General features: G+C 40.4%; 2 protein-coding genes across 8 annotated transcripts in view; one reads left to right on the top strand and one right to left on the bottom strand.

Moving 5' to 3' along the window:
- The window catches only part of ptprz1b (protein tyrosine phosphatase receptor type Z1b), a 61,423-nt gene extending 56,431 nt beyond the window's left edge, over positions 1 to 4,992 (top strand). For all 4 annotated transcript variants that reach the window (XM_003455723.5, XM_019347058.2, XM_013264394.3 and 1 more), the window contains 8 exons: positions 190 to 336; positions 436 to 529; positions 1,044 to 1,117; positions 1,209 to 1,337; positions 1,443 to 1,592; positions 1,677 to 1,819; positions 1,904 to 2,039; positions 2,630 to 4,992. In XM_003455723.5, the coding sequence (XP_003455771.2) occupies positions 190 to 336; positions 436 to 529; positions 1,044 to 1,117; positions 1,209 to 1,337; positions 1,443 to 1,592; positions 1,677 to 1,819; positions 1,904 to 2,039; positions 2,630 to 2,773 (1,017 nt within the window). In that variant the 3' untranslated portion in view covers positions 2,774 to 4,992. The remainder of the gene's footprint in view (positions 1 to 189; positions 337 to 435; positions 530 to 1,043; positions 1,118 to 1,208; positions 1,338 to 1,442; positions 1,593 to 1,676; positions 1,820 to 1,903; positions 2,040 to 2,629) is intronic.
- Positions 4,993 to 5,355: 363 nt separating this feature from the next.
- On the bottom strand, positions 5,356 to 15,254 carry LOC100697729 (HMG box-containing protein 1). 4 transcript variants are annotated; one of them, XM_003455722.5, is made up of 13 exons: positions 15,111 to 15,254; positions 14,035 to 14,137; positions 13,561 to 13,668; positions 13,268 to 13,472; positions 9,504 to 9,630; positions 9,206 to 9,317; positions 9,009 to 9,118; positions 8,742 to 8,898; positions 8,517 to 8,661; positions 8,186 to 8,304; positions 7,889 to 8,072; positions 7,660 to 7,801; positions 5,356 to 7,582 (listed from the first exon to the last, which is right to left on the bottom strand). In XM_003455722.5, exons 2-13 carry the CDS (start codon positions 14,123 to 14,125, stop codon positions 7,565 to 7,567), a joined length of 1,518 nt encoding a protein of 505 aa, XP_003455770.1. In that variant the 5' UTR covers positions 14,126 to 14,137; positions 15,111 to 15,254; the 3' UTR covers positions 5,356 to 7,564. The 4 variants fall into 4 exon arrangements, with proteins under 4 accessions (XP_003455770.1, XP_005460474.1, XP_025755354.1 ...); XM_005460417.4 differs by having other exon boundaries at positions 14,035 to 14,151; positions 15,111 to 15,196; XM_025899569.1 differs by lacking the exon at positions 15,111 to 15,254 and adding an exon at positions 14,648 to 14,688.
- Between the last annotated feature and the right edge of the window lie 652 nt (positions 15,255 to 15,906).

Raw genomic sequence — 15,906 nt, forward strand, 5'->3', positions numbered from 1 at the left:
GGCAAACTAGGCCACTTATATAAAGATAGTCTAGATGACTAAGGCTAGAGGAAACACATTCATATCAGATTTTTTTTCTTGTAAAAATGTAACTTGTGGCATTTTAAAGTGTTTCACTAGTGTTCACAAAGATGTGCGTTCAGGCATTCCTTACTAAAGCCCTCAAGTCATTTTTTTGCTGTCTTCTAGGAGCAGTACATATTCATCCATGATGCCTTAGTTGAAGCTATTTTGAGCCGGGGCACCTTGGTGACCTCTGACCTCCTACACAATTACGTCTCTGACCTGCTGACCCCTGGTGCCACAGGCAGGACACGTATGGATAAACAGTTCAAGGTACAGCATGGTTCCTTTTCGCCCACCAACTTGTAATGAATCATTGGTGATGTTCCTGCCATGTGAATGTAACCAAATGTTTTTATTTTTGTGTTTCAGTTAATTAGTCAGCGTCAGGCGAAGCACGCAGACTACAGCACTGCCCTGAAAGATGGCAACGCTGAGAGGAACAGAGCCAGAGCTCTAATGCCTGGTAAGCAGATCTGGATTACTAACTGGGCAAAACAGGCAACTCCCAGCAATATGTTGCAGATAATTTCTGGTAATTTCAGTGCATACATAGCACACATTTTGGGATAAACCAGAAAGAAAGGCAGAGTTCAGAGATCAAATGTGACATGATGTTTGGATGCAAGTTATAACGTGATATTTAGAATCCCCATATATTAATCCCTATATGCTAATATTGTCATTCCAACAATGGCAGTAAGAAAGAGTTTTAAATAGCTCTATACAAAGTTATGACTTTGACCTTTAGATCAATGCATTGACCTAGAAGAAGAGGTCAGAGGTTAAATGTGACATTTCGGTTCAAGATTATGATGACAAGTTACCCGATGCCCCATCATTTCTTCCACAGCCTGCTCAATAATCATCTATCCTTACTTTAATTAACTATAATAATGAACTTAAATGCAGGAATATAGTTTTTTGTCTTATTTTGTGGGCTTTTTCTCTCTAACCTGGTTCTCCATGTCTCTGTGTAGTGGAGAGATCAAGAGTCACTCTGACTGCTTCAGAATCAAACTCCACAGGCTACATCAATGCATCCTACGTGATGGTAAGACCACTGGAAATTGCAAATGTTTTCCAATCTCGAAGACTTCGGCAAAACATCAGCTGGTGGTGTAATGCTGCTCGTATTTTCACAGGGACATCACTACACTAAGGAGTTCATAGTGAGCCAGACTCCTCTGAGCAGCACGGTGGCAGATTTCTGGAGAATGATCTGGGAACACAATGCACAGATCGTTGTCCGTCTGCCAGACTCAAACAGCCAGGTATACAACACGCACATACTCTATGTAGAACTTATACATACCTATACATATAGATATATCTATATAAAACTACACACACATAAACATGTTTCCTGTTTATCTCAGAGAGACGAAGAGTGTCGTGCGTACTGGCCCAGTAAAGAGCAGCCCCTGAGCATTGATGGCTTCACTGTGTCATACTCCAGGGAGGAGCACATGTGTCTGTCTAATGATGAGAGACTTTTAGTGCAGGAGTTCACAGTCCAGTCTCCACAGGTAACACGCAATAAAAGAGAATGTTTGACATTAATCAAAATGTTTTAATACAGTCTGAGACTTTAAAACTTTTTTTTCATCTAGAACAATTATGTGCTGGAAGTGCGTCAGTACAGCACCACCTGCTGGCCCAACCCAGACAGTCCGATCAGAAACAGCTTTGATCTCGTTAACAGAGTCAGAGAACAGAGCACGCACACACAGGGACCGGTGATCGTACATGATCCGTGAGTATGATTCAGACTCCTTTTAAGGACATAAAATTGTTTAAATCAGTCTAATGTTCTTAATGGTTTTGTGTGGATGTGTAGTTTGGGAGGTGCTACGTCAGGACTGTTTTGTGCCCTCACCACCCTGTCCAATCAGCTAGAGGAGGAGGGATCGGTAGATGTCTACCAAGTGGCACGGATGACCAACCTCATGAGGCCAGGGGTATTTAATGATATAGTAAGTACTGGAATGTTTCCTCTTAATTCTCATCTACCAGCATAATTTAGAAAAAAATAAATAAACTTAAATAAATTGCACCAAATCACAACAACAGTCCTGTCAAGGTGCTTTATATTGTAAGGTAAAGACAATCAGACAACCTCCTATGAGTGAGCACTTTGGCGAAAGTGGGAAGGAAAAACACGCTTTTAACAGGAACAAACTTGGGGTCACTGGACCAGGCCGTAACTATATGCGTTATCAAAAAGGAACGTTTTAAGCCTAATAAAAAAGTAGGGAGAGTGTTTGTCTGGCCAATCTGGGAGCTGGTTCACAGAAAGATGGGCCTGAAAGCTGAAGGCTCTGCCTCCCATTCTGATGGGAAGGATTTCAAATTTGATTCTGGATTTAACAGGAAGTATGCTCTCTCTTTATTGTCCCTGTCAGTACTCTCAGTGCAGCATTTTGGATCAACTGAAGGTTTCAGGGGGTTTTTAGGACAACCTGATAATAATGAATCACAACTGTCCAGCCTAGAAGTAATAAATGGATGAGACAGGTAACAAGTGCATGCTTTTACCAGTGTTCTGCCTCTTTACCCCCTACAGGAGCAGTACCAGTATCTGTACAGAGCGGTGTTGAGCCTGGTGAGCAGTCAGGAGGACCAGAGAGCTCTACAGAATCCAGAGACCAACGGATCTGTACCACTGGGCCAGACCAACATCGCAGAAAGCCTGGAGTCGCTCATGTAGACATCCACACAAAAATGTGCATGAAAGAGAAAATAAATCACACGAGCGCACATTTGAGATTATGAGAAGAAAAGAGTACGTCTGCTGATCATGCTAATACTCTTAATTACTGCATATTCAAGAATCATTATTTATACGATCAATCTAATGAACGTCATTTAATCTAAAAGACTTCAGCTCTAAAGTCTTTTCCCTTTCAATCACTTATTATGAAGAAAAATCTTACTCTGCCCGACAAGAGATGATGAAACACCTGAAAGTGTCCTTTTTGTTATGTTAGCATGCACAGCAGACAAGGCTACACAATCTACCAGATCAGAGAAAAAGGTACCTCCTGCTTCTAAGGGACCCTTTGTAAGTGAACAACAAACAAAACTGTGCAACATTTATAACAATACATTATTATTTCATGTTTAATCATTATTAAAAGCATTAGTTCGAATTAGGTCTGGCACGGTGGTTAGCACTGTTGCATCACAGTAAGAAGGTCCTGACTTCAATTCCATCAGGCCGGGGTCTTCCTGTGTGGAGTTTGCATGTTCTCTCCAGGTACTTTGGCTTCCTCCCACAGTCCAAAGACGTGCAGTTAGTGGAGTAAGGCTAATTGGAAACTCTAAATTGCCCATAGGTGTGAATGGTTGTCTGTGTCTGTGTTAGCCCTGCAACAGACTGGCGACCTGTCCAGGGTGTACCCTGCCTCTCGCCCTAAGACAGCTGGGATAGGCTCCAGCTCCCCTGCGACCCTGAAAGGATAAGTGGAAGATGGATAGTTGGAATTAGGTGATAGTGGTAAGACAGTCTCCATCTCTGTATCTGACACTGGTCAGTTTGAAGTTTTTTTGTTTATTTCTAATGACAGATCCATTATAGTTAAATTCAATCTGTCTATTAATGTTTCTTTTATCCATTTTTTCTTTCATTTTATTAGTATATTCTTTTATTACCGTCATAGGTTACACCTTCCTTCTAAGAGAAAAGAAATCAATATTAGAGAAATGCACAGGCAAAATGGAATTGTAGAAATGCCAATAAATGTAGATAAAGTGCAAATTCTTACTTTATTGTTAAAAAGGGAAACAATGCAAGACAACCCTCCGTTTCCCTGCAAAATATCAAATGCACTACACATTAACCAGCACATTCTGGGGCTTAAACTACCACGTATCCTTAATTAGAATCACGTTCTTACTAGCCAAACCTCTCCGAGGCCTCACTGGTGAGAACTGAAGCAACTGCTCGTTTTTTTTTTAACGTTTACGTCACCTTGCAACTGGCTCCATTGTCTGTGGTACCCAGTGCCTTTTGTACGTCTCGTTATTGTTGTTTTTTTTTAGTGTGACTAATATGCCAAAATCCTGGTGAGGTGTTTTTATCTATTTTCTTAAAGGTGATCCCCTGTGTTGTTGATCTTGTTAAAAAACTGCCATGAGTTTCAGCTGTTTTGTTTAAAAAAGGAAAAAAAGAAACAAAAAAAGTCCAAATCTGGGATTTAAAGTGATGCGCGGCTCAAAATCCATTTGAAAATAAATCATAAGTGATGACATTTCTTATTTTCTTATAGATGTAGGCAGAGATTTTTTTTTTGCCATCATGTTGTAAAAAATCACCGCTGTGAAACGAGACAAGGGAGTGGGAAGTAATAGAAACTGCCGATATTCTTGATATTTTGGGAGGCTTAACGTTCTGTTAATACTAAGCGGCACAGGCTGGCAATGAAATTCTTGGTAGCACTTGCTGTGACTGTTTCCATTTTTCTAAAAGGGTATTTTAGAAGTATTTTTTATTGCATCAGACACGTTTAGCCAACTTGTGAATCCTTTTCTGGTGTAAATCACAGAGACCGCAGCTGAACACGCTCAGAGCAGTCCTAACTGGAATAAAAAGTCTTTATGTGTAAATATCCCAGAATACTTTAAAGGCCAAATTACTGTATGTTTATACTGTACCTCTACATATTTTCTATTTTACTACAAAAAGTGATTTTCTAGTCCTTTCCACACACACATGCACACACACACATACATATATATATAAAACTGTGTGGATTCTATTTGATAATTTTAGCCTGGAAAAATTGATCATGTTTATAGTTTTAATGAAATTGCATCTCTTTTTATCTCTATAATTACAGTAGCAGCTTAATGTCTACACCTTTATCTCCAGCTATGAACTGGTGCTGTATGTATAATGCAACAAGATTAAAGATTTGTTCAAACTTTTATTGTTGACATCTTCTCGTTTTTTTTTTTTTTTTTCAAATTATTGTTGGACTCAAAGAGAAGTAAAGACATGGAGCATTACAGGTTTATCACACTTTTATTTTGACTATGATACACTGTATTGCATTGTCTCCCCTGATGGACCTGTACATGACATGATGGCAAAGACAAAAAGTCAAATAATCCAAAGCACAACCACGAAAAGTTACCAAAGATTAAGTCAAAACCAAAAATATAGATTTCTATATGATCATATTAATGTTTATCATTACACATTATACTGTAGCAGTCACAAAAAAACTAGTAGATAAAGTGTATATAGTGCATTAAGAATAAACCTCGTTGTGCAGTGGGAGTTAAGAGTGCCCACCCTTCCTGCACTCTGCCTGGATAGCAAATCTACACAAACCCACTCTCTCATAATAATTGCGTGACATCTCTAAATCCTCACACAGCTGAGTTCCCATACACCTGTTGAGTTCCAAACATTTTTAGCAGTGGGTGTGTTTACATGCACACAGGGGGAATATCTCCTGTTTTTTATTAAGGTATGACGACCCAGCCCTGGGTCTCGCTTTTCAGGCGGAAAGTTTTCCAAACTGAGACGTGTGTTTCACTTTGAGTTAGTTAGTAAGAGGAACAGTACTGTTAGTTTTTTTAATGCATATGATTGTATACCAGAATTCTTCTTAGTGCATTTGGCAAGCATTCCCTACTATCAGTGAGGCCTCAGGGCTGTTTCATTTCCTTTCCCATTTTCATCTTTAAGAATCTAAATTTTAAGGGCACAATAATGTAAAATTTCCTTCCGTCTTTACTCTTTACCATGTGCATGTAAACACATTCACAATGTTGTTTATTTTTCCCAAAAACAAAACATCCTGACTAAAATACACCACAAAACCTCATCATCATACATTTTCCTGTTTCTGATCATATCGACTGCTCATGATGATTTCTTGGCATTTAGCTTCACCGTATGTTCACAGTAGCGGTTAATCAATGGGGACGTCATAATTTTTCTCAGTGTGCACACTACCTGCCTGACAGTGACTAGAATACATATATATATATTTGTAGTATTATTATTAATATTATTATTAATAATTTATTATTATTTTTTTTTATATATTTTTTTTTACACGGAGTCAAGCCACCAGTAGTCACAGGTAAAGTTAAACTTTAAGCAGTGGCATTATTTACTGTCCAAGTCATCGTCAATTACTTCAAAGTACAATTAGAGTGTGGTTCTACTTCCTTAAATACATTGGTTACTTATTTCGAAATAAAAGCTTTGGGCAAGTGAGGGATTCAAGGAGTTCTTTAAAGCTTCCCTGTAGAGTTTTAAGCCACGTCTACATGTAAAGCAACTTGTTTCTGGTTGCTGGTGGACCAGCACACAGATGACCCTCTTTAGATGACCTAGAGTTACTGCACCACCACATTTCAACGGTTTTCTTTACCTCCATTGTTGGCCACTAGAATTGTTAACCTCAAAGATGAAAGACCTTTAACTTGGGTTGCCATTTAATGGTTATTTTTCCCTTCATCACTTCAACTTGATGAATTCAAATGATATTATGCGGTCTCTTGGTTTGTCACATGTGGCGTGATGCACAGTCCTCTAAATGACACGGCAGGTTTAGGTGACTAACGCCGAATGTAAACACATTTGTTTACATAACAACTCCACGAGGAACCCTTACTGAGAAAAACTGAAGCATTACTGGAGACTCACTAAAATGCAGCAAATTATTATTATTGCTGCTAAAAAAGGCCACATTTAATTTGTGGGGAGGTGAATAAAACCCAGGCCCTCGTTTAAGAGTTTGTGGTGTTTAATTATTAAATGCTACGTGATAAATGAAAGCAAAGTTAAAATATATGTAGCCTTGTGCAATAACACTGAGTCCAAATACAAGTAATACAGGCAATAAAATAAATTGTATATTTCTTATTGTACAATATAGAATTTTGGAAAAATAGCTACATTCTCTACTTTGGCTAAAAGCACCTCAACTTCCACCTGTTTCAAGCATAGTGTGAGAAACTGAAGATCATCAGAATCTCTTCTCTTTTTTTTGTGGATATTATCACATCACTGTAAGAATCACGTGTAGAGATGAACTTTGCTCATTGGAGCTAAAATCCGTTCATCTCTTTGGAAAAATATCCGGTCCCCGGCAGGAGACACTACGGGTGTTCCGCAGCATTTTTTAAAAAAAGGCGATGTTTGACACCTCTGCTAAAATTCCTATTAAGAAATAATGATTTATAGCACTTCAACATTTTACAAGTAGCACCTTTGAAAGGCAAGAAAAAGGAAAGTGATGTTTGTTGAGAGCAGCCCAAGGTGTTCACCAGGGGCAGCTGTTTTTTTTTGCATTACTATAACAGGATTCAGGGATTTAGGAGATCAACACAAAACAAAATATAGAACTAAAGCGTAATATTCGGTTATGCATAGCTCTTTTTTTTAATGTGTGTATGTGAGTGTGTGTATGTGTGTGTGTGTGTGTGTGTGTACACTCCAACAGGCTCTGTCAGTTGTCCTCTTTTCTTCTCTGTAGCCTTAATTTCCTTGACAGCCCTGCAAGACAAAGAGGCAGGATGAAGCAGAAGTACAAAACACTGGGTGAGGCTGTGCACGCGTGTGTGTGTCCTTACAGAGTTGGTTCGTTTCCGTTTCCAGCAGTCTGGGTTGAGTCTTTTCTGCTCGTCTGCGAGTGCTTTGGCCTGCAGGGTGAACACGCGACGCTCCTCACTTCGCATTTTCTTCCACCGCTCACCGAGGAGGACGCTGATGGCTCTGCAGCGCAGACACACACGTTTACTAACACACACACCTGATTACTCCTACACAACACCCACGCTAACAATTATGGCATGCACCCACCTGTTGTCTTTGCCCGGGTACATTTGCGTGTACTCCACTCTGAACTTCTTGGCAAACAGCATGAATGCATTCATTGGCCGCTTGCACTTAGTGGGTGTGGCGCTGCTGCCTCCCTGTGTACTGAGCAGCTGGTTTTTGGGGGGCTTTTGCTGAGTGGCGTGGGAATGGCTGGGACTGTGCACATCTGTGGGTTCAAAACAGGGTTCACATGAACTTTTTTTTCAGGGATTTTTGGATCTTGCAAACTGAACGGTATCAGTGAGTAAGTAATAATTCAGGAGATTTGAAGTGCAGGACCTTGAAGCACGTCTCTGTCTGGAGAAACAGCTCCCCTGCTGGACTGGGAAGCACGTCGCCTTCTCGCCATACTGCTCAATACGTAAACCGCCGAGGAGTCCAGAGGAGTGAAATCATAGCTAAGTATGAGACAAACAGAAGTTGATTTGAAACTACGTGGTGTTAGTTTTAGGCTTAGCTGGTTAAAACAAGACTATTTTTCCTCTTTTTTCACCCCAAACCACAGCCTCTATATGGGCATTTGATTACTGTTTTAAGACCTTTCCCTTAGTACTGAGTCATTTTTGCATAACACTGTATTTAAGCATGACACTGCAAGCATCCGCTTTACCTTTTAAATGTGTCAAAGACTGGAGAATCCTCTGTGTGCTTGGCGTCTCTGTGTCCCGGAGGCAGGCAAACATCTCCCACTTCCATTTCATAACATGGTATCCCATAATGCACCACAGTCAAGCTGGGGTAAAAGGATGACCAGCCTGACGACAGAAAGGAGGATGAAATGTGTGCAGAGTCATTGATGCTGTTTAGTCTCTTTAAACCTTGACCACACTTGTACCTTTGTTTTTGACATAGAAGGGGTGATCGAGTTGGCAGCGGGCAGTCAGGGGGATATATCCAAATGTGCCGGGGTCAAAGGTCAGTTGTAGAACAGCCTGACCAGACAACACAATCTCTGCATGCTCCACCAGCTGCAGACCCTCAGAGCCATAACTCTGCAGAAGAACAAGTGGTATTTTTACCTCACTGTGTGGTGTCTTTTGGTGGATCCCTGCTTGGTTTTTTATGCATTTGCTCCCAGCAGTCTGCTGCTTGCTTAACGTACCTTTAGAAATCTAGACTGCTTCTCATCAGCAGAGTCTTCCTCAGCAGACTCCAAGTCCTCAGCTTCCCGCCACTCTATTTTTGAGCTGCTGTGGAAATGCAGACGAGTTCCTGGTGACAGAGAGGAGCAGTGAGCTACTGTGAAATGAAAGAACACGGTCAGTCCATCTTGACTGAGTGTGTAAGTGTTGTACGTACCCTTGAGAAAACAGTGCCAGGCAGTGGGTGGGCAGGAAAAACTCCAGCCCATGTCTTCATCATCAGACAGAGAAGATCTGGTGGATACTGCAGAGCCACATTCACTGTTTGTCTGTGGAAAGATACAGAAGCATCATCAGGATCAATGCATGCTGTAAGAAGCCAGAAAAGCTCTGGAGGTTTAACCAAAAAAAACACGACTGTACTAAACGTGTATGATTATAAAAGCAGTGGTGTAAGTGAGTTTTCATAATTGACTGTGGGTGGTATTGAAGCACAGGAAATAAGAAGGCTCTACCCTGCAGCGCTGACGCTCCCTGCCGTGACCTCTGAGGGACGACAGGGTGCTGCTGGGGAGAGGAGGAGGAGGCCGAGCGTAGGAATGTAGATCACTGCTGCTGCTCGGGATGCAGACTGAAGAAGAACTGCAAAAAGAAAGGTTTGTGATTGTAAATGCTCAGAATGTCCACTTACGTGTTGCATTCTGAGGGCTCAAGGACACAAAGAATTGTGTAATAAAGATGATGTTCTGAAGCTTGCTGTTGTCACTCAGATGTGGTGCTAAAGTTTTTCTACTTGTCAACACGAGCTGTAATTTTTGGTATGTTTAATTTCAGCAACTTGTGTGCCACAATTAGAAATATTAGGCATAGACTATATAATATCCCCTGTTTGAAGCTGAAGTGTCTTAGAAAGACTGCCTCATTTTGGGAAAAGTCATGTGACCATCCCAAACAAGAAACTGTAGAAAAAACTATGACAAGTGTTTGATGAGGTTATAACAATGAATAACAATAACAATGAAGTCCAGTTGTATTTTGAATGTTTCACTCATACATATGCAGTACCAGATTTCCCCAGGAGATGGCGCTAGTTTTGTTTCTATGTTCTCTGGTTAAAAACAATGAACCATTCTGTGTTGCTTCACTTGCTGCTTCAGGACTTTTCACGTGTGGAAAAGCGATTTTTGAAATGCGATTCGTTTAAATTTGGAGGAAAATTTTACATGCTTCATAATACAACCAAAAGAGAATAAAGCCTGTTTCTGACACACTTTTTCGTTGTAATAAAGTATATACATATATGTTTAAGGTACAGTCAGTAAAATGTTGAGGTTATTTCATAGAAAAAAAATGTTGTATTCATAAACATACACTGATTAATGTATAATTATATCTTAAAAAACTGACGTCTTCTCATAAACTTAGAATTAATACATTACAAATACCACTTTGAGCCACCATGTTGCCCTGCCATACAGTGGTGGAGAAAGACATCGTGCTTCTCCCTTAGTGTTTTATGTATGCTAGAGAACGGCCACATATGTTGCATGCCTTATAAGTTACTTTTAATTTAAAGATCACAAGTTTCTCTTTCAAACTCTATATGATCTTTTAACAATTGTACATTATTCTCTCTCCTCCCTTATTTAGAGGCTTGAGGTGGTCATGTCAAGGCTCTAATATTTTAATAAACATTTTTAGACATGCGACCCGCTTGTTTCCATACAGCTAACAATGAGCCGGCAAGACAACGACCACAGCTGGTTATATGCTAACATTATTCCATCTAATGTTAGGCTCAAGTGACCTAAAAAAAAAGTCATTCTTTCCCTCTGATAAACTTTTTTTTAATTGCATTCCCACATTATTTGAGGCTCTGTACAGCTGTTATCGGACAGAATTGAGCTTCTCAGACTCACTGACTCGTATCACTCTTTCCTCAAGGTTTTACAGCCTCCTCCAGAGTACACAGATGTGGACATTAGCTGAGGTAAACAGCAGACTGACCTAGACTCACTACTGATGAATGGCAGCCAGAGTTGATTGCCACACAGGAGCCACTGTAGTTAGGATAACAAAACTCATCTGACTGCAATGTGCAATCTACTGACCTCTAGTGGTCATATTTTAGATACTTTACCTTTAAAGGGGATAATATATTGTTACAGTGGTGGGTTGTCATTTTAATATAGCTCCGGAGTTTCAAATAGTTATGTCAGCAAATGTGCAAGTAATGTCCGTGAGTGAAAAGCTCACACTTGAGACAACTCTACACTTGGTTTCAGACAGTTTTTCTACTATTGGCCCTGTATGATGTGAGGGAGACCAGAAATGTCTAATATTGTCATCTACAGAGGGATTTATATTTATGTGTTAAATATACACTATAGGTTCATCATAACCATGAACCCTTCTGAAACACTATCCCATAATTTACACCATAACCTGGAAAGAACATAGACTCTACATAGATTCAGCACAGATGTATCACAGGTAACCCTAATGTGTTTGAAAGTTGAGAAAAATTGATCTTGGGTTCCGCCTACTTCATGTGATCACAGTTTATTTTGAGCCAAGTTGCTTGAAGTCACTAAATGTCACGGTGCTGTGAATCACTTCACTTTGTTTACAAGACAAATTCAGAATATACAGGGAGTGCAGAATTATTAGGCAAATGAATATTTTGTCCACATCATCCTCTTCATGCATGTTGTCTTACTCCAAGCTGTATAGGCTCGAAAGCCTACTACCAATTAAGCATATTAGGTGATGTGCATCTCTGTAATGAGAAGGGGTGTGGTCTAATGACATCAACACCCTATATCAGGTGTGCATAATTATTAGGCAACTTCCTTTCCTTTGGCAAAATGGGTCAAAAGAAGGACTTGACAGGCTCAGAAAAGTCAAAAATAGTGAGATATCTTGCAGAGGGATGCAGCAGTCTTAAAATTGCAAAGCTTCTGAAGCGTGATCATCGAACAATCAAGCGTTTCATTCAAAATAGTCAACAGGGTCGCAAGAAGTGTGTGGAAAAACCAAGGCGCAAAATAACTGCCCATGAACTGAGAAAAGTCAAGCGTGCAGCTGCCAAGATGCCACTTGCCACCAGTTTGGCCATATTTCAGAGCTGCAACATCACTGGAGTGCCCAAAAGCACAAGGTGTGCAATACTCAGAGACATGGCCAAGGTAAGAAAGGCTGAAAGACGACCACCACTGAACAAGACACACAAGCTGAAACGTCAAGACTGGGCCAAGAAATATCTCAAGACTGATTTTTCTAAGGTTTTATGGACTGATGAAATGAGAGTGAGTCTTGATGGGCCAGATGGATGGGCCCGTGGCTGGATTGGTAAAGGGCAGAGAGCTCCAGTCCGACTCAGACGCCAGCAAGGTGGAGGTGGAGTACTGGTTTGGGCTGGTATCATCAAAGATGAGCTTGTGGGGCCTTTTCGGGTTGAGGATGGAGTCAAGCTCAACTCCCAGTCCTACTGCCAGTTTCTGGAAGACACCTTCTTCAAGCAGTGGTACAGGAAGAAGTCTGCATCCTTCAAGAAAAACATGATTTTCATGCAGGACAATGCTCCATCACACGCGTCCAAGTACTCCACAGCGTGGCTGGCAAGAAAGGGTATAAAAGAAGAAAAACTAATGACATGGCCTCCTTGTTCACCTGATCTGAACCCCATTGAGAACCTGTGGTCCATCATCAAATGTGAGATTTACAAGGAGGGAAAACAGTACACCTCTCTGAACAGTGTCTGGGAGGCTGTGGTTGCTGCTGCACGCAATGTTGATGGTGAACAGATCCAAACACTGACAGAATCCATGGATGGCAGGCTTTTGAGTGTCCTTGCAAAGAAAGGTGGCTATATTGGTCGCTGATTTGTTTTTGTTTTGTTTTTGAATGTCAGAAATGTATATTTGTGAATGTGGAGATGTTATATTGGTTTCACTGGTAAAAATAAATAATTGAAATGGGTATATATTTGTTTTTTGTTAAGTTGCCTAATAATTATGCACAGTAATAGTCACCTGCACACACAGATATCCCCCTAAAATAGCTCAAACTAAAAACAAACTAAAAACTACTTCCAAAAACATTCAGCTTTGATATTAATGAGTTTTTTGGGTTCATTGAGAACATGGTTGTTGTTCAATAATAAAATTATTCCTCAAAAATACAACTTGCCTAATAATTCTGCACTCCCTGTACACACTTCCAGTTATTTGTACCTTCAGTACAGTATTCAAGCTTTGTTTAAGAGGCATGTACCTACCTGCTGTCAGGAGGCTCCTGTAGCAGTGGACTCTGAGGTCCAGTGGCAATGTGTGCTAGCTGTGTCAGCCAGCGTGTGTCCGGAGGCTCTGGTCTGTGTGTCTGTATGTTTCGTTCCTGGTGTGACACACCCAACTCCACCTGGTACACAGGTGGTGCTGTTGACTCTGTCTCCTCTCGAACTTCCTGTAGATCTGGGAGGTCATCTAGGAGAAGTAAACAGACATTAGAAAGGGTTAAATTGCTTTTGATAAAAGCTGAAGCCCGCAAACTGCTTCCTCATGTCTTACATACCATATTCCATGTAACTGTCACTGGTGGGGAATCCGGGTGAGGAGGGGAAGTGTTCGTCACAGCGCAGCGAATCATGCGATTGGTCTCCATCTGCATCCGTCATCATTTCTGAAGGCGAAAGCAGAGTCACCACATGCTTTAACGGTGTAACAGGGCTTTAAATAATTTTGTTTAGTCCATTTTCATTATACATATATAGCACCAAATCACAATAACAATCCCCTCAAACCATTTTATATCACAAGGTAAAGATCCTACAATAATATAGAAAACTAAGCACTTGGTGACAGTGGGAAAGACAAAGTGCCTTTTAACAGGAAGAAACCTCCAGCAGAACCAGGGTAAGAGACATTTAGATCTCTCTAAATTTAGACATTTAGACCTCTCTTTTTTTATTGTTTTTTTGTGAGGCTTTTTGACGGCTTCATCATACCACAGAAGCAAGTTTAACAAACCGCTGTAATCAGTGGTTACCTGTGTCCTCAGCCTGAGGCTCGGGCTCCGGCACTTGGTGACATTTAGAGTGACCTGACAGCACAGTTGGAGTCACCACCTCCCACACCATGATGTCCAGACACTAAAACATACAGACTGATTTACATGAGTCTCAGATACATGACCCAGAAGTAAGGTTAATCTATATACTTGAATCAGCATTAGCCATGTTCCCAATCCCCATGGGTCAGCCACAGGCGCACACACACACACACACACACACACACACACACACAGAAACATAATCCCTAACTGAGCTGTAATGTATAGGCTATAAATGGTTGCGGTGGCATAGGGAACAGTAGCCTGGCTGCTATTCCTCTCTCATAAACAGGTTTACTATAGACACATTAGACCCGTTCCACTTCACCACCCAGAGGGACTAAAGACGAGAACTACAGCAGACCCCGAAGAGAACGTTCTTCTCTTTTATCTATTTTATAATTTCATAATCATGTGACGTCTTGTTTATAAACTTCGTTCCTGGACGCATGCGCACAAAAAGCCCATTCATTCAATACGGAGAAAGGGAGCGATAATAAGAGTTGAAGAAAGTCGTGAAAACGAATAAAAAGCAAAGAAATGAAATCACCCTAAGCTCACGCAAGAGCGTTACGTCACGGACTGCCCTTAAATGCCACAAATGTCAACGTTTTGATACGCGTCACGCGAGCCTTTTGTATCGAAACTAGCTGTCGATAAAATTGTGTTTGTACTTCGACAAAAAAGCGGCCAAAAACATCTCGGGTTTTATTAAAACGCGCCGAATACATTCTCAAAACATGTTCGGGGTGTAAAAATACCACTAAATGGATGAAAATGGACGAGTTACACGGTTGCGCAAAAGACATTACAACAAAACAACAAACGTCAACAATGAAGCTTTACGGGGCGAGCGGCGCAAATGTATTTTACGACAAAAAACACACGGTGTCAGCTTCACACTGTTGCTCCGATGCCTAGTTCAAGGAGAAACAACTCAAGTTGTGGAGTCGCTTTTTCATTTCAACGCTTTTAAACCTATAAACTATTTCAATGAACTTTCCTTAACTCACCAAAACAGTCTCCCTGTACGGAAAAGTGGGCAGGTATAAACACAGTTTCACAAACTGTGTTATTGGTCGGAATCGACGTCAATCCGCAACTTCTCTTGCGCTCATTGGTCAATTCCATTCCAGTTGGTTTTGTACATTGTGATCCCCACAAAAAAAAAAAAAGTTTGTTAAAATGTATCATGTCTACTTTTCATTTTTATTTATTTTATTTTATTTTTTTTTACATGTGAAGCTAAATAGAAAGTCACTTCCTTTAGTACAATTTTACAATAGCACTCTAAAAATGAAACAGGAGTCCTATGCTTGACTCAAGTGTCTTTTTGTAAAATAACTACGAACATCGGCGGTCAAACAGCCTCCAGCTCAGTTCTAATAGATCCAGTGCAACAAAAACACTGGGGGGCGCCATGTTGCCTGGTTAAGGTTTCTGTCCCATACCCTTTTTTTTATTTGTTTGTTTTTTCACCAAAGTTTGCAACTTCTGTGTGAAGCGATTAAATAGGTCTTTACTGAAATTATAGATGTCTATGTAAAGCCGAACATGTAGAATTCAGAATTTGCTGTATGATATTCTCCGTTTTGGCAACAATGTTATCTTTATGTGAAATGAGTAAATACACATCAGCGTACTAGTTTGAGCCAGACTCCGAAACATTAAGCTCATCACTACATGCAGAACTCAGCAAAAACAGTGAGGTGACCACGGCATTAGTAAAACATGTGGAAAGTACATGTTTAAATAAATAATTTTTTTTTTTTTTAAAGTATTGCGTGAACGCAGCTGGCACTAGGTATG

Source organism: Oreochromis niloticus, linkage group LG17 (assembly GCF_001858045.2).
Source record: "Oreochromis niloticus isolate F11D_XX linkage group LG17, O_niloticus_UMD_NMBU, whole genome shotgun sequence".
Lineage (NCBI taxonomy): Eukaryota > Metazoa > Chordata > Actinopteri > Cichliformes > Cichlidae > Oreochromis > Oreochromis niloticus.

Coding starts and splice junctions, on each gene's coding strand:
- LOC100697729 (XM_019347060.2), bottom strand. CDS start 15,228: ATGGAATTGACCAATGAGCGCAAGAGAAGTTGCGGATTGACGTCGATT. Junction 8,899..9,008: donor AGCAGTCTAGATTTCTAAAG/GTACGTTAAGCA, acceptor GTTCTTCTGCAG/AGTTATGGCTCTGAGGGTCT. Junction 8,305..8,516: donor GTCTTTGACACATTTAAAAG/GTAAAGCGGATG, acceptor TCTCATACTTAG/CTATGATTTCACTCCTCTGG.